Source organism: Cebidichthys violaceus, unplaced genomic scaffold (assembly GCF_023349555.1).
Source record: "Cebidichthys violaceus isolate CVI_PGR_0920_01 unplaced genomic scaffold, fCebVio1.0.p SCAF_9, whole genome shotgun sequence".
Lineage (NCBI taxonomy): Eukaryota > Metazoa > Chordata > Actinopteri > Perciformes > Stichaeidae > Cebidichthys > Cebidichthys violaceus.
In genome coordinates, this window is record NW_027176975.1 from 11,506,292 (window position 1) to 11,524,807 (window position 18,516).

General features: G+C 39.4%; 1 protein-coding gene across 1 annotated transcript; it reads left to right on the forward strand.

The window, feature by feature from the left end:
- The first annotated feature begins 1,034 nt into the window (after positions 1 to 1,034).
- Positions 1,035 to 18,011, forward strand: tango2 (transport and golgi organization 2 homolog (Drosophila)). The gene is made up of 10 exons (XM_068704037.1): positions 1,035 to 1,162; positions 1,482 to 1,541; positions 1,869 to 1,995; positions 6,162 to 6,250; positions 7,487 to 7,606; positions 7,766 to 7,883; positions 13,939 to 14,006; positions 14,181 to 14,331; positions 16,646 to 16,750; positions 17,157 to 18,011. The coding sequence occupies exons 3-10, from the start codon at positions 1,940 to 1,942 to the stop codon at positions 17,275 to 17,277; spliced, it is 828 nt and encodes a 275-aa protein (XP_068560138.1). The 5' UTR covers positions 1,035 to 1,162; positions 1,482 to 1,541; positions 1,869 to 1,939; the 3' UTR covers positions 17,278 to 18,011.
- The last annotated feature ends 505 nt before the right edge of the window (positions 18,012 to 18,516 follow it).

The following is an 18,516-nucleotide window of genomic DNA, read 5'->3' on the forward strand; positions in this document are numbered from 1 at the left end:
CTCTGGATACTGTCGGTCACAGAGTGTCTCCGCCCCATCACCACTCGCAGAGTACTGGAGGGAATTTGTGATTTGACTTTTTGATGATTTATCTGCAGAATTATTAAATAATTTACTCTTGTTATTACTTTAAATTATTTCATTTGGTAAGTAGTCAATGCTATACTTTATTGAAAAAGCATTATTCCGTTAACTTGCTAATTAAATGATACAAAACACAGAATATCAGTTAGTCACTCATATGCATCAGTTATATTTTATCTTATTTTATCATCTGTTCCCTTATATTTTTCTCTATATTCTATGCTTCTATTGTTATGTTTACTGGTACTGTTGTATTGTCAATTCAGCACAAATGCAAAGAAAACGTCTATTGAATATTTTTCAAAGTAAAAGTTCTCAAAGTCACACAAATAAGAGTAAAACGTACACAGTACAATATAGTTTTTTCTGTGCAGAATAAATCAGCAAAGAGCAGTTATTTTGATTTTACATTTCAAGATAGTGGACAACCTTCCGAGTAGTATGCCATATGTTAAGCATTGGAGTAATCATGTATTCATTTGCTGGTGTTTTTTTTTGTACTGTACTATAGTCATTCTGCACTCAATGTTGTTCTTCAGCCTTGGGACTGAAGTCAGTACGTACATTTTAGTCAAAGGAAACTCTTTGGAGCATATTCTATTGAAAGGTTGATCCTTCTATCGAATTAAAGTCAATAAAGAAAAAGCTGTGGGCTCCAATTTAGCTCTGGTCTCAACAAGCCAAGTCTAATATTTTGAATAATTCTACCAAAGCAACACTATACTACTATAATACAAATTAATACAAATGCTTTTATTGTTAAATAAACCGGAAATGTAATTATTACTGTTTACTGTTAGCATGTCAGCTTTATTTCTTATAAACTGACCAATCACAGCGTGATTCAGAGCCTTGTTGGAAGAGCACACGTTTTATGCATTGGCAGTGCCAAGGTGGGCGGTAATCAAGCCAAAGCACTCAAAATAGTTATCCACGCCCGCTGGAGTGGCTAACGAGACGACTGGAGACACAAATCGAGGACACTATGTGTGTACGCTTCCTTTTAGTTTTCAACAGCAAGTGTAACGAACACAACTAGCCGACGCTACACAGCAGTGAATTGTGTTGAATACAGCAGGTAAACAAGTTATTATTCGCAGTCCTATGTGCTTAATTAAGGTTAGCTAGGTGACGTTAGCTAAAGTTTCCTTCGTTGTTCAGCTTTACGTAATTGACTGCAGAAATGCTAACGTTCGCTAGTTATTGCTTAGGTTGACAAGTTGTGCTGAAACGTTTTAGTGAGGTAGTATCATCATTTAATAACATTGTGAATCGTGGACGGGGCTGAGTCGTGTAATTGCAACCTTTGCTGTCATTACAATTAAAAAGAAGGTCATGATAATAAACCTTTTGTGATGCCTAACACTTGCTATCCTCCACATTGTCCATGTGCACAGGAGAGCACAAAGCATGCACTCTGGAGGGTCCGTTTGTTGTCCTACAGCTAACTACACTGTGTAAGTATTGCAGTGATCAATAGTGAAGTAACGTGATGAGTGCATTCTTAAGATATGGACATAAACATTCCCAAGCCTTCTTCATCCACATATATTCTCCATGGATAACAGCCACTAAGACAACCTTAGTGGCTGTTATCTCAGTCTGTATTTTATTGCTAAAACTTCAACACACCCAACCCTGTTTTCCAACACTTTGTTTCACAACCACTGTCTCATTTCTGCTGTTAGCACATACACACACACACACACACACACACACACACCCATGTTCTAATACACCAACACTAAACACTCTTTGGTTTATGTTGTTTTTCTCTTTGTCAGACATGACTCAGATTTGAAGGCAGGCGAGGATTGAGTGAAATTTTCTCATCAATCCCAAAATCCATCCACCCATGTGTATAATTTTCTTCAAGTTTGACCCCCGGCCTGCATCCAAAAGTGCCTACAGGTGAGCAGTTTAAGCCTTTTAACAAACATTGTTGCCAACATTCACATTATCCTAATGAGAAAGTTCATGAGCAAACAAGGGAGCTGCCTCCAAACCTCTTGACGGAGACGATGGCTAACTGTAGAGTTCTCTCTGCTAGAGCAGTGGACAAATGTGTCTTTATGTACAATTTCATAAATGGAAAGTGTCGAGCAGCAAGTGGGGAAACACGATGATTAGGATCAACCATTATAACCTGTTATAACCTGTGCTCTTTTGCTTTTGGCACTTCAGTGTGTTTATGTAAACCTTTTAAAATCCTGAATTACCCACTAATCTTCATAAACAATGTTGTGAGGCTGTTTTTCTAAAGATATCCAATAGGCTGTGTGTATAAATATTATGCATGATATTTTTATTTTTAATGCTATAAAAACTATTAAAAAAAAACACGTACAAAGTTTGAATATTTAGGTTAGTTTGCATCATGCGTCAGTCTTGCTCATGTTGTTTTTTTGTTTTGTTTTTGTTGTTTTTTTACACGAATAACCCTCAATATTAGGCAAATAATGCACTTGCTTACTATAGAAAATACAGCTCATATTTTGCTCTAATGTAACCATTTTAAAGCACTGAGTGACTTTTGTACAACCTCCTTGTGCCCTAACCCTGCTAACTTCTTTCAGTGGGCGGCACAGACCAGTGCACCGTGTGCAGTCATTGTGAGTTATAAAGTGATGTCAAGTCCAGCATGTTATAATCCAGCTAAGCTTAAGAGTGACCCCTCTGCCTGGCCTTAGTCCATCTCTGTCCTTCCCTCTGGGAGTCTGACTCTGTCAAAGGAGATCACAGCAGAGGTGTGTGCTATGAGGACTGACTCAGAGCTCAACCTGGGGAAAGGTGAAACGTACTGTGGCCTAATGTGGTTACATCAGTGCTATATATAGACTACTAGTTGCAGAAGGAATTTTCTTTTTCTGCAGTGATGTGCAAATCAAAAGGAATGTTCAGAATACTTTGGCTAAATTGGGTTTGAGGCAACATTTCAGTTACATTAAGACACAGAACAAAATGACAGGAATACACCTCCGGGGGTTAAATGTGTTCATGTTCAGCATGAATGACTCAATGATAACCCACATGCTGAGATTTCTGTATTTCAAAAGTCATTTTTCCAGCCTGCGCTGTTTTGTTTTTTTGAATTATTATTTCAAAGCAATGCTGCAATCAAACAACAAACACTGTAATATGATTTAAGCTTATACTTTCAGCACTTCCTTTAGAAGTGATTAAATAAACAAACAGCAAAAAGTGTTTATCCCCTGAGGAGCATGATGATACTTATGGCAATCTGCCAATTAAAATGATGATGTGTATGCTGTAAGCAAGTTGACATTTTGACCCAAACGCTGGCTTAAGAGGAAAGGTTGAGCCCTGCGGGAACATGAATATGATCATTATATATATCACGGCAGCCTGTCGGTAAGATTTTATTATTTTTAGCCACGTGTGGCTCTGAGGATATCGGTGTCTGTTGGTCATTCCACCACAATGGTCCAGACTGAAGTATCTCAACAATTGTTGGATGGATTGACATAATTTTTTGTAGAGACATTCATGGTCCCAAGAGGAGAAATCCTACCGACTTTTGGTGATCCCGTGACTTTTCCTCTAGCGCATCCATGAGGTTAAAATCCGGACGACCACTGGATCAGTCACCAAAATCTAACAATAAACCTCTTTAGCCAGTGTCATAGAATCTTCCAAAATACCAGGTACCAGTGCAAATTGTTCAAGTGGAAAATTAACATGACTTTAATGCAAAATGAAGGTTCAAGGTCTCACAAAAATAATATGGAGTGATCCCATAAGAATCATGAATATCCTTAAATACATCGTTCCACAGCAAACCTGAAGTGGCTGCTGCCCAGCCCACAAACCACCGTGTTCACTGAATAGACAAAGAATCTGAGTTGGGTATTCATGAAGAGCTTTGATACCTCTCTGCCTCCCACCATCCCTCTAACATGATGCAGCTGGCTGTCTGTGATCAGAGCGGCTCGCGTGCGATTTATTTATTTATTTTGTTCCCCCTCCGGATCCGATAGCAGATGCTCTCTCTCTGGTGTGGCATCATTAGTGTTCGCTTTGTTTTCTGGAGCAGTGGTGGCTCACACAGTGCCACGGGAACAGGCTATCATTATCACTTAATGCACAGAGGTCGACCCCTATTAGGCCGGTTTGGTTTATCCGTTTGCTCTTAACAAGATCCAAGCTCCCACACAAGATTAATAGGAGGGGAGCGTTGTACGCTCAGAAAGAACCTACAGCTGTTATACAGGTCAATACATTTCATTTGCTTTTTCTTGCTTTCTCTGGCCTGTGTAGTTTGCCCAATGAGTGTATGAGTGCTGCTCTGCAGTGTTTAAATCCACATCTCAACTCAAATTCTATGAATGTACAACAGTTAGTATAATCGACACAGCTTGTAATATGTTGGTGCTTTTCTTTTTTTCCGTTAATCGTTACCCACTGACTTCCTGATTAATAATGCAGGTCAAAGTGTAGTGCAGCGCTTAACTGACAGGCAGCCTGTGTCTGACACTTCTCAGGCTGTTCATTCGTGGTAGTGGCCTTGCTGAGCCAATAAAAACTGATAAAATACCTGGAAAGGTTACTGACGCAAGGCAGGTACAAGCAGCTTCGCAAGATGAGAAGGTTTATCTAGATCCGTCATGTCAGATGAATACATTTTTCATATCTTAAGTAGTTTTAACTCCTTATCATGCAGTTTAGAAAAAAAGTCTTATTCCACTCTGTCATCTAAAGTATTGGCTTGTTCTTAGCAAATATATTCTAGATGTCATCATTTCATATGCATTTCCCCAAAATTTCCCCAAGACAGACTTTTATTATCTATTAAGTTCTCCTCACTATAACTTCAAATACAGTTCTGTGGGTTTAATGTTAAATAACTCCAGGTTAAAACATATGATTTAGGTTTAAGACAAACAGCGTAAACGTGAGAACGTATGAGATTCTGATCAAGGCAAGGCAAGTTTATTTGTTTAGCACATTTCAACAACAAGGTAATTCAAAGTGCTTCACATAAAACCATTTTAAAGCATCAGAACAACAGGCAAAAGAAAAGGAGATTTAAAAACAATTAAGAACATTGATTGAAACATTAAAAAAAGTCATTAAAACACTAAAAAGCAGTGTAAGAAAAGAAAATACAGTAGTTAAATGCAGGAAATTGATTAATATCCTTGAATCTGGTTCAATTAAAGGCAGCAGCAAACAGAAAAGAACATTAGAACACTTGACTCATCATGAACACTTTTACTTCAATCTTCAATTTGATGAATAAAAGATTAACTCAGAGCCTCAGTTGTCCTTACTTAAATACACGTTTATTACAATAAATATGTCGCAGAAGCTGCCTCTAAACATTATCAAATCATGACACTGAACAAATACATTTCTTCATATTTCATAAAATGTTCTATGACAATGAGTTTTAACTGTGTACATTGCGAAGGCTTAAATTAATATAACATCAGTGTTAATATAACTGTGATAGCTACATTATCATGAATTCTGTCCACATCAGCCACCCCTCTCTTAGTTGATTTTTATAATGCACTGAAAAGGAAATAAAAAGCAAATGCACCAAGCTGACTGTACTATGCTGACACGGCTAGTACACAGAAACTGCTGAACTTTGATTCCAAGTTCTGTTCCTCTTTACTTTCTGTGTATAAAGACAAGTTGTCTGTAACTTTTATATTGGCATGTCCTTCCTTTTGATCCGCTCTTCTTCGTCCTCATCAAAACCTCCTCCTCCCTGCAACCTTGCCCTCTTGTATCCTCTGCATCATGCTCAATCCACTTACGATATAACCGTATACTGCAAGACTCCTGGACACATCTGAGGCCTTTATGAAGGCAGAGAGAGAGACTCTGGTTGTTAAAGCAAATCTGTAACACGAAATCCTGGAAACCAGCTCGTGAGTTATTCTTAGACATTATGAATGAGTCTTTGATGATGGATCTGCTCTTGAGACCAGCAGTTGCCTTCTTTAATACCTCATTGGATCACGACAAGAGCAAATAACCAAGACTCACTGAATGAACAAAAATAAGAGGACAACTTCTGAACCCCTTCTCGCTCCCTCTCTCTCCAGGCTAATTTTGGCTGCAAACCGAGATGAGTTCTACAGCCGGCCGTCCAAAGCTGCAGACTTCTGGGGGAGCAACACTGAGATCCTCAGCGGTAAGGCTGTACATCTGAGTCCAGCTCACCGCTTCACTGCCTCGCATACTGAATGAAAACCTCCTTGCCTTAACTCTAGAACAGTGGAATATGTGTAAGGGAATCTCTCTTGGCTCTGCCACTCTGTGACAAAGCAGCAGATGTTGGCTGTTTAGCCGTGTTTGACTACAGTTTTATTCAAAGCTAAATGGCTTTCAATAATCAAGGGCAAATCTGTCTCCCCACCCAGTAAACTATATTTAATTGACTGATGTCCAATACACATTATAGCCAAGCAGAGAAAATCAATCATCCTTTTTTTTTCTGCCTGGAGGAGGAAACGCAGAGATAGCCCCTGTTGTTCATCCGTCTCCGTCTCCCCTCTGTAATAGAGGGGTCAGGACTCCAGTGGTGGGCTCTTTATTGATGGCTGCTTTTATGCGGCGTGACAGGAATAAATGGCTCTGCCTTATCGGCGGGTCTAGAGGGGTGGGGAGGCAGGGCCCTAAAGGAGACATAACATGACGAGAAGGGAAGTAAGCTATAGCTCCCGGTGGGATCGGGCTAGCTTTCCATTCAGTCTCCAGAGGAGCGAGGCCATCCGGCTCTCTCGGTCTCTGTCAGTGGAAGTGGACCTGTCTTTATTGATCACCGGGAAGTGCGGCGCACATGCCGTCCACCTTTTTTTCCATGTCATTTGCAGAGGAGGAATGTGGAAAGAAAACAACAGATTTATTGATGGACTGAGTTTATTTAATTACTGCTCAAGCTACATGAGGGTAGTCCAAATCAGAAGACATATCAAAGGATATACTCCTTCTAAACTGTCTCTAATTTGTGTCTTTTTTTGAATATCAATACAGTCAATGGAGTGTTTCATAAGATGTATCTAAATGCAGGTTATTCATTTTTTTTTACTATTTATTAACCTTACTTTTTAAATGTTGACTTGTGTGCTCACCTGTTGACAAATTTCACATTTTTACACGTTAATATGATCTGCTGTGTTGTAACTAAAAACACAAGCAATTAATTATGTGTAACATCTGCAGAAACAACGGAAAGGATACTAAGGGTATTCAATGTGAGAATAACAAATATTTTTGGTCATTCGACATATTGTGATAGTCGTCATTCCAAGAGTTACATGTACCTTGAATGGCTATTAAAAGTGTGCAATATATTTTCCATCCGGATGAAGTCTGATGAACATTGGAGCTGCGTTTAATAAACATTCACTGCGTTTGTGTTGACCAGGCTTGGACCTTGAATGTGGAAAGGAAGGAGGGTCATGGCTGGGGATCAGCAAGAGGGGCAAGCTGGCTGTAATCACCAACTACATGGAAGGGCGTCCCAATCCCGATGCACAAGGAAGAGGTGAGCCAGCCATGAAAAAGTCCCAAATATGTGTCTGCTGATCAAATGCCTAGTGTTGTATCACACAAGTATCTTGCGTGTTGTTTACACTTCAGATTAGGCTGGTTTCATTGAGTGCATCATTTAAGAATTAATGTTTTTACCTTTGTTGCTCTGCAGGATTTCTTGTGTGTAACTACCTTACGGAAAAAGATCTTGACAGCTACTCTTACCTAAAGAAGGTGTCAGCAGAAAGCCACTTGTACAATGGCTTCAACCTCCTCACGGCGGAGTTCAAGTGAGTGAAAGGTGTGGTCCATCAACTGATGGGGCTGAGTCAGAGATGTGTTAACGTCATGAGAATCTTTAGTACTGAGATTTGGCTGCAAAACGACACATTTGTCTTCAAGAAAGCAGCCACACTCGCAACATTATTCATTTTCAAGTTGAAATTTATTCCAGAGGTATTGAAGAAATTGAAAACAAATTATGGCCACCTAAGACCGTCAGGTGTTAAGACAAGTATCGACATTCTTTTAAAACTTGTTGAGAATGGGTTGTAACTCAGTTCCTCCGACTTCTGGCCTTACCTTGGAATAAACCAGAAAGGCTGCTTTTTCATCTCCTGTGTGCCAAACAGGCAGAACTGGAAAAAAAATCCCCAGCCAGCATTACATTTCTAAAGGAAAACCGGTTCAGAGTTCGGTTTCAGATGAAGAAAATCTAGACGGGATTAAAAATAATGGGGTTTTTCTTTTCTTTTTTCGCCCCATGTCAACCTTGGGTTTCCCAAGATCTCCTCCCAAGGCAGATTTACTTACGCTCGTTCAGCCTTTCTCCACATTTGTTAGTCTTGGTTTTAGGTTAGACAGAAACACATTGGTTTTCTGTTGTATGAGACACATAATCAAATAAATGATGTCGCTAGTCATTGCTACCTACCTCCAATATGATGCACTTTATTGAAACAATTGGTCCTTGATTTCAGACGGAGGTGACAGAAATGACAATTGTCTCTGGCAGATTTAATCAGCTGTAGCTGAGTAAATAGTTGAGCTAATGTTCACTCTAGTGGTTGGTTGAAATCTCTCTCTGGCTGACTTTTAATGTTTCTAACTTGACTTGTTGTGAGATGAGAACCATGAGGTCTTAGTTATGGACTTGATTGGCTACACACATGAATTTTAAAAGACTGAAGCTAATGCTACATGTCCCAGACAAAAAGTCAGAGAAAAGTGGAAGAAATTAAATTAAGAATCAACATTGTTACTGCTTTGCAGTGTAGACTTAGTTTGTCCTTCTATGATGAGGAGAATATGAGATTAGATTGTTCTTTACATGGGACTAAACGGCAGTTAGATTGCTCTGCTGGTGTGTCTTTGACAAGACATTGAAATGTCCTTGTTAAAACCGGGTGCTGTAGTTACGCCTGCACTGCCCCAGTAACAGTCCTCTTAAATTAAAGAATAAGGTGTCACCCCACGCTCATGTGACACCAGGAAATACCTTATTTCTTCCTCTTTGACTGGGCTGTCTCCTCACTCACCAGAGCCTCATGCTGTATATGTACTGTGTTTGTTTCTCTTCTTAAATACCCATTTGATGGGCGCTGCTTTCACTGCAGACAGAGATGACACTCACAGACAGAGAGAAAGCCCGCGTCTTCCTAATACACACCGTTGTTACCAGCCTATTTGTTTTCCACCGTAGTGTGCCCGGCAACTCGGATGAAAACAAGGCGTCTGGTTTCTTTCTGAATCAATAACAACATCTGGTGGATAGAGAGTAGCACTATATTACGATTAGAGGATTTCTCATTCATCTTGAACCAGCTCATGATTTATGATGGGGGGGGCGTACGATGTGCCCACCTTTTTAAAGCATTGTCTGTATTCACTCTGTATTTTTGAGAGTGTGTGATCACACTCATTGAGATGCAATGAGGAGAAAGGGTGTTCACTTAATACACAACCCAGAGAGGCATTTAAATATTTCAGTCTGGCCATGATTTAAGTATTTCTCCTTTTTTAATTGTGATGCTTGTTAATCCAATATAGCCTTGATTAATAATCTATAACCATGTGATTGATTTGGTCCTAACCTTCCCTCTGTGGAGCTATAACCGTACTGTATATATTCCAATTTTAGTTTTAGGATCTTCTCTGCTTTATACTCTCAAGGCTGCATATCCAACATTCCATCTGACTTTTCTATACATTTGTCACTCTCACTTTAAAGCCCAGATATTATTAATTTTATTGAATATCTCTGTGTTGTAATTCTTGCCAGAAACTTGTTTGAACTGAACAAGACAAACAGTGGAGGATCAGATACGCACATTCCAGAGTATCAGGGGTGGATGAACTCTCAGCATTTTAGAGAGGAGCCGCTATGAAGATTTGTTTTTCCACTATTAATATTACTTATTGGGAAATACTATTGTCTTTGAGTAAAGTAGAACATGATTTTGTACTGAATAGAATTAGCAGTAGATGCTCAAATAGCCTGCCTTGTTCATAGAGTGAATCCAGATGTCCAAAAAGTGCCACAAAAATCGAAATACTGTTAATTTTGGCTGTATAATTGTTAGTATGGGGTGATATTTAACATCAGGACCAAATTTGAATGCTACTACATTTACATGCAGTTATCTTTACATGAAAGTCTGTCTGATCCCATGAAGGCTAACTTTTCTAGGTCATGAGTTATAAGATTTCATTACCAAAGTTATGTAAGAATATTATGGTATTCTATTCAAGTCTGCTGTCACCTTAAGGTCACAAACAGTAGCTGAAATGTTGTATCACTTGAAAAAGTCAGTATAATTTAAATGATATATTATATATTATTTAATTTTAAATGAATTCAAGTTTTAATTGAGTTTTTAATTTGTGTCTTAACGTGACATGGCTAAGAGTCAACAGCCTTGTTAGTGTCTCTGTGGTGTTTTGAGCTAAATGCTAACACCAGCATGCTAACTCCCTCACGATGGCATGTGTGTAACATAGCAGCTATAACGGTAAAGATCCTAGTTTGAAAGCATTTAGCCATAAACCAAAGTATTGGACAAAGTAAAAGTTTTGGTCTGATGAAGGAGCTGGATGAAAAGTCATTAGATCACCAAATTTATTGAAATTAATCCTGAGGAGGATGTCAATATCAATACCAAGTTTCATGGCAACCCATCCCGTAGTTGTGGAGCCATTTTACTTAAAGCTACAAATGTCAGTCTTGTGAATGTGCTAAAGGAGAAGTCGGGGAATCTCCAGTCATTCATCCTCTGGGCACTATGGATGTCTAAACCCAATTTTATGGTAATCCATTAAATAACTGTCGAGAGCCATAATGCTAGAACGGCTCAAAATGCACCAAACAATGTCTTTAGTCTCTGCACGTGTGGATATACACACACACGTGTGTGTGTGTGTGTGTGTGTGTGTGTGTGTGTGTGTGTGTGTGTGTGTGTGTGTGTGTTTGGATATGGGGGTACATGCTGCCATTACCCAGGAGCCCCCACCAACATGCCCATCTACATTCAGAACTGATAATGTCGAAAGCTCATCCAACCATCTCCAGGCAACTCCACCACAGCTGGCGATGGGGAAACTGCTTCGAAGCCTCAGTATAGAGGACTCTTCATTAGATCGTCTCCCAGCCAGCATACTGATTACCTCTCTTACTGAGATCTGAAAAAGCCTGCTTTTCGACTCCCCCCCCCACACACACACACACACACACACACACACACACACACGCGCGTCCTCTCTCTGCCCAGTGGCCTTGACCTCCTGCTGTTCCCTCATCTCAGCCCAAATCAACCCACAGTACACCTGATGTGACTTTCTATATCCGAGCCAGTATCAAATAGCAAGAATAGAGCTATCTCCCTGCAAATCCTCCACTTGTTACCACCACGGCCAATTTGATGCATATCACGGGCAAAGTGTGTACATAAACACCGTGCCCTTAAGGTGTCGTTGAGTTCAGTGCCGAGCTCAAGCTAGTATTCCAGATATGCATTTGCCCACAGAAGAAATGACAATGGGTTAAAAGCTTTATAGATTCTACAGTTTTCCTTCAGGTTACAGCACCATCTGGTTCCCACTGGGCAGCGACTGTGTACATGCATGTATGAGGGGTGACTGCTGTCACCCGAGTCAACATTGGCCAGTGTTGCTGTGTTCATAGTCACCATAGGAACACAGGAAAAGCAGCAGTTGTTTATTCAGACTGGTCAACTGGGTTTGCCTTAAACTTGGAATCAATATTAAGGTCTTTGTCCACACACATTGTCCAGCCTTTTATAAGACGCTCTGCTCCAGGAAATTTACACTGGACAGAGGAGTGCTTGCGCAAACACTAAAGGACAACCTCTGCACAGGGGACACTGTTTGTAGACAAGCAGAGTTTAGCACTAATCATTTGTTGTATTGTCTCAGATAATGATCCTCACTTCTTCCATCACCTTCAGCCGAGGAAAACGAGAGGCATTTCTCAGTAGTCTCACTTTGATAAGAAAATAAACAAAATATACGGAAATCTTCCTTTACATAAAGTGCTACATGTTTTGTGTGCGTAATAATTCTAACCAAATAAATACATCTCAAATAGCTTCTTGAAACACTAAAGCCACTTCGTAGATGAAGTTTGTGTTTTTCATATGTAGTTCTTCATATTCTGTAGTCATCTGGGTTGAAGCAATTTTCTAAAAGATCTGTTCAAATCTTTGGCTCCAAGGATAATTGACCAATTTTGTGGTCTATAAATCCTCAGAAAAATAGTAACACAAAGAAATACCTATCATAATTCAACAAGGTGACATCTTGAAATAGCTTCTTTTGTCTGACCAACAGTTCAAAACCCAAAGATATTCAATCTACAGTGATATAAAGCAGAGGAAAGTTGCAAATGGTCACATTTGAGAAGCTGGAACAATCAACCGTTTGCCCTTTTTGCTTGAAAACTCAATCATATTGCTGCATTGATTATCAAAGTAGTGGGTGGTGAATTTTCTGTCAATAAACATCTCAATTAATTGAATAAGTGTCAGCTCCAAACATCAGATATACAATCATTGTCGATGGGTTTTTTACGGTAAACATGTTCTGCTCATGTTGATGTACAGTAGAGACCAAAGGCCGATCTGTATTTTGACTTTTAAAAGTGTCCAATGAAGTTTGTGTCAGAGCGACAATCCCAGCAGCACATTCTGTTCCTGTCCTGCCAGCTCTTCACTGGGAAACTTTCCAAGTTTGATGTTGAAGCAGTGTTGCGCCACATTTCAGATGACTAATGCCACTGGTATGGCTGTCATAAAATTGACATCAAAAATGAATTCCGCTGCTGGTTCAAAGGATTTGGTCATAGTTTATTATTCACTCTCCTGTACCAAAGCCGTCACAGATGCCCTTGATGTCAGACAGAGTTTTCAGACTGAATAAATTCCCTCTAACTGAGGACTTTGCAAAGAAATCTAACACCATAACTAAATGGTTTTGTGCTACTCATAGTTGTTTGCAGCACTAATTTGTATTTTGAAGCATTCTTTTTACCCAGTTGTGTCTTTAGGAGGGTTTTAATGCTGCAATTAACTATGCTGTTAGCTATTTTCCCATTTGAATTGCCTCTACAAATGAAACAGGCTTAATTCCTATTTTCCAGAACTGCAAAGAAAGTTGGAGGTTGCACTGTTCATCTTCTGAGCTCTCATTTTACAGGATCCCCTCAGGAGTACTTCTTTGAACATCATCGTTGCTGTAAACAAAAAAGAATCAAAGTATACCAGGATAGACACTATTTCATTAACAGATTACATTAAAAACAAGAAGGAGCAAACCATGTGTTTCACATGTTGCTTCATCACATTCGCTTTGTGCTTTCCATCAGGTGTGCCTTTAAATAATCAGGTGCTGATTAGTGGAGAATCCAACAGGTTCCCCAATAAAATAATCACAAAAATTATAGGCAAAATAAATAATAAGGCAAATATAATTCTACCGTACAAAATTAGATGTAAAGATTCTATTTCCATAAGATAATGAGATACAATTAATGTCAGTACAACAGAGGATGAGTAGTAGATCCAACATGCATATATTTCTATAGGACACCATAAATATAAAGTGCATTAATATCCCCATAATAAGATACAAAAACTAGTTTAAAAGATATAAATACATGAGAAGAAAGGGGGTACTATGCAAAATATATACTACAAAGTAGATATATTTTCTGTTTGTGTTTATTTTAAGAGCAGAGAAGCATTGCGACTGTGACACAGCCTTCATAATTGAACAACTTTAATCATCACTAAATGCAATCTGTAATTTTCCATCTTACTGTGTCCCATGTAGAGCCAAACAAGACAGTATGTGTTACTATGGAAACAGAGGCAGCCCTGAACCCAGCCATCTAAAACCAGGTCTGTGTTTTTACTATGGTTGCTGTAGAAACTGTCCTCTCGGCCCATGGCCCATTCATGTGTCCATGTTGATCTCGCTCTCAGAGTGTCTAATTAATTAATTAATTGTCTGCCACGAGGTCTCCAGCAGAGCTCATGAGTCTGTGTCTGTGTCCTTCAAATGCTCCTCAACAGGAATCTACGGGTTGAGTAACTCGTTGCTGGACACTCCGTGGAGGAAACTGCTGCGAGGCAAAAGCCACTTCACCAGCGTCGTCAGCGACCAGTCCCTGTCCTGTGATGGACTGGTGCAAGAGCTGCTCAACGTCCTCAATAATGAGGAACTGTGAGTGGTGAACACCCACTTAGACATTCCCTCGCAAAGAAACATGTTATTCATTTTAGTTTGTGAATAATCGTTGAAAAATACTTGCTTTTCTATTGATTTTAAAGGCTTTGGGTTAGATGTAACACTATTTTATGGGTTTAATATTAATAAATTGACATTAATGTTGACATGTAGAGGTTATTTACATCTACGTTTACTCATGATATAATATATATATATAGTCAGGTCCATAAGTATTTGGACTGTGACACAATTTTTCAAATTTTGCTTATTTACACAACCCCACAATCCCAATTTGAAACTAATCAGTCAATATGTGGTTGAAGTGTAGACTTTCAGCTTTAATTCAATGTCTAAAACAAAAAAATCACAATGACCGTTTAGGAATTACAGCCACTTTTACACAGCCACCCACATTTTCAGAGGCTCAAAAGTAATTGGTTTCATGGCCAGATGTGGCCTATTCTGTCACTATTTCATGACAAATGATGCCAACAATAGGATTCAAAATGTTATATTTGCAGTTGGTAGTTGGTCCTCGGAACTCTCAGCATGCGGACCAAAAAGGTGTCAATGCAAGTGAAGGAGGCCATTATTAGGTTTAAAAAATTGGTGTACCGTGGTGAAGAAAAACCCCTTCATAACATCTACTGAAGTCAAGAACACTCTGGAGGAGGTAGGCGTTCCATTGTTGAAGTCTACAATCAAGAGACGCCTTCATGAATCTAATTACAGAAGGTTTACAACAAGGTGCAAACACTGAAGAACAGGAAGGCCTCATTAGACTTTGCCAGAAAACATCTGAAAAAGTCTGACCAGTTTCAGAAAAAGATTCTTTGGAAAGATGAAACCAAGATGAACTTGTACCAGAATGATGGGAAGAGAAAAGTGTGGAGAAGGAAAGGAACGGCTCATGATCCAAAGCATACCACATCATCTGTCTAACATGATGGAGGCAATGCTTTGGATGGGCATGCATGGCTGCAAATGGAACAGGGTCACTGGTGTTCATTGATGATGTCACAGCTGATAGAAGCAGCAGGATGAGTTCTGAGGTGTTTAGGGCTGAACTATCTGCTCAGATCCAGCCTAATGCTGCAAAACTGATTGGATGGCGCTTCACAGTGCAGATGGATAATGACCTAAAACATGCTGTAAAAACAACCCAAGAGCTTCTTATGGCAAAGGAATGGAATATTCTTCAATGGCCAAGTCAGTCACCTGATCTCAACCCAAGTGAGCAGCTTTTCACTTACTTAAGATAAAACTGAAGGCAGAAAGACCCACAAACAAGCAGCAGCTGAAGGAGGCTGCAGTAGAAGGTCTGGCAAAGCATCTCAAGGGAGGAAACTCACCATTTTGGTGATGTTTATGGAGCCAGACTTCAGGCAGTCATTGACTGCAAAGAATTTTCCTCCAAGTATTAAAAATAATTATTATAGTCACAATTATGTTAGTTTGTCCAATTACTTTTGAGCCTCTGAAAATGGGGATGCCTGTGTGGAAATGGCTGTAATTCCTAAACGGTCATTGTGATTTTTTTGTTTTAGACATTGAATTAAAGCTGAAAGTCTACACTTCAACCACATATTGACTGATTAGTTTCAAATCCATTAGGGTTGTGTAAATAAGCAAAATTCGAAAGATTGTGTCACAGTCCAAATGCTTATGGACCTGACTGTATATATACAGTATATATACATAGTACGTTTATGGTGAACATTGCAAAATGTTAGCAGGTTAGGTGTGGGGTAAAACGATTAATTCAGCGTGCACAAACAGAGGAAAATTAGAAATTTTACGTTAATTAACTTTGATGAGAAAATCGATACCCCTCTCAAAAAGTGAAAAACCGAGACTCCAGGAAATAAGTGCCCCCAACCCAAGAAATTGTTGGGTCCTGGCATGTAGTCAATAGTCAATACTCCTGACAGCCATGCATCTCTACAAGCGAATGTTAGAATAATTTATTTTCATACCTGATAGAAACGATGGCTAATCCTGCAAAATGTAGCCCCGGGTTGCAGAAATGAAAGCACAGAACTGCAACAGAGTTTCAAATATCATATTGTGCTTTTGTCAAAAGAGAGAAGCATATATTAGACTTGACCTTTACATTCATTAGGAGCATCTGGTATGTCAACTCTCAAACCTTTATGGAGAAATTTGTCTATAAGAGAAAGTTTACAAACCAGCATGTTCATTTAGGTTTGAGACAGAAATTAACGGACAGGACCAAGCAAGTAAGTCACAACAGTGGATAAAGTCTATAAAGCTTCTCAAAGAGATGTATTGTGGGTTTGTTTAACAGGAACACACCTGATCCACTTCACGAGAGCCACGGTGAAGGTTACAGCAAGCCCGAGATCGAGGCTCACTCCGCAGTGTTTGTTCGCAGCCGTCATTATGGCACAAGGTCAGTGTCTTCCACTTCCGCTAAGTCTCTCTCTCCTGGTTGTCTTCACCGGAGGGGACTGACAGGGCTGTGCTGACCTGCAGGATCATAGAGAACACAGAACTGTGGGTCCACAAAAATCCCTAGTGTAATAATCAAAACGGCACAGTGAGGAAATGACAGTGCATTGTCTGCACTAGGAGACCCAGAGACTGTCCTGTGGCCCAAAGGGTCTGAGGGTCACTGTTTTCCACCGCTTGCTCACTTTTAATACATGCTAAATACCGCAAATGTGACTTTTAAATGATCACAGTGTTACTCCTGCCACTTCCCTGTGTTCTTTGGGGTTTTCTTCTCGCATTTTCAGTCATGTGTTTTAATTTGTTTGGTCTTTGTTTGCTTGTATCCCGTGTCTCTGCCCATCTAGGACCAATACAATTATCCTGATAGACGCAGAAGGTAATGTGTCCTTCACAGAGCGCACCATGCTGGACTGTGACCCGAGCAAATGGAGCACCAGTTCTTTCCAGTTCAAACTGCAGGTGTGAAGAAATGATGGAGGAAACCCAGTCTGTGCCTTTCTCCGTCACCCCCCCCCCCCCCCCCCCCCCCCCCCCCCCCCACCACCTTCTTTCCCCTTCCTCAAGCTGCACCATAGCAGCCATGTGAAAATGAAGATTTCGTCTGCACTTTTTCTCTTCAGCTAGTTAATACTAGCTGCCTCATTAACATCAGTGAAATGCATCTTTTGAAAATGTATACTAATTTAAGATTGCCAAAGAACAGATGACATTTTGTAAAGGAAAATATTTTACCTACACACAAAGCAGCAGGGTTGGGTTGCTTCAAAAAGTCTAATGCATAACAGATTGCTGGTAACCTGCTTTGAAATGCAGTCAATACCGTCATGCACAAGATTATTTATTATTAAATATACACTTAACGCACAATTTCTGGACTAGAATTTGAAGTTATTTTCTGTTTTACACTATAGAAAATCATTGGGTCATCAGTATATTTCTAGAGAATGTACAATCTGATTTAAATTTGCAGCAGTTTTAATAGTTTAGAGTTATCACTACTTTTTAAATGTTGGATTACTGTAACCCTGTTGCAGGTAATTAATTATGCCCTAACACTGCACAAGAGTAGCCTCAGTGTTGGCTACAAGACATGTTTAATGCAAACTGTTTCAGGCAAGGGATCTCTGACCACTTCCATGGTAAAAAAGAATAATGCATTTTACAGCTGTTTGATTAAAAAAAAAAAAAATCAAAACACTCACACTTGTCTTTCCATTCATTCATTGTTCATTAACAACATGTTCTTCCTCTTACTGTTTGTATTTACTTCTACTTCCTGTGTTTCTGCCATGTCTCCACACATTACTCATACAGGTGTTGGGATGCTAATTCAAAGGGGGAAAAGGTCTCACTTACTAACCTGAAGAAAGCTGTTAAGTGGTTTAGAAACTCAAACTGGAAAAGGTTTTGTGCAAATATGTAATATCTATTATCATTTTATAGTATCCCTCTATTTTTCAGAGTTCAGTTTCAGCATCAGTTTTTAATCAAGTCTTCAGGTGCCTGTAAAAGCAAAGGAAACCACAATTGATTACTTTTTTTTATGTCATTTGATCTACTGTCAGGTTTTGGGCTTTTGTATAGCCATGGGGCTTTCCCAGGCAGTGTACAGCACACTTCATCCGCTACAAAAATCAAATAGGCCTTTTTCTCATATGGCGCTTTGTAGTAAATGTACAGGTGCAAATAATTAAATTAATTATG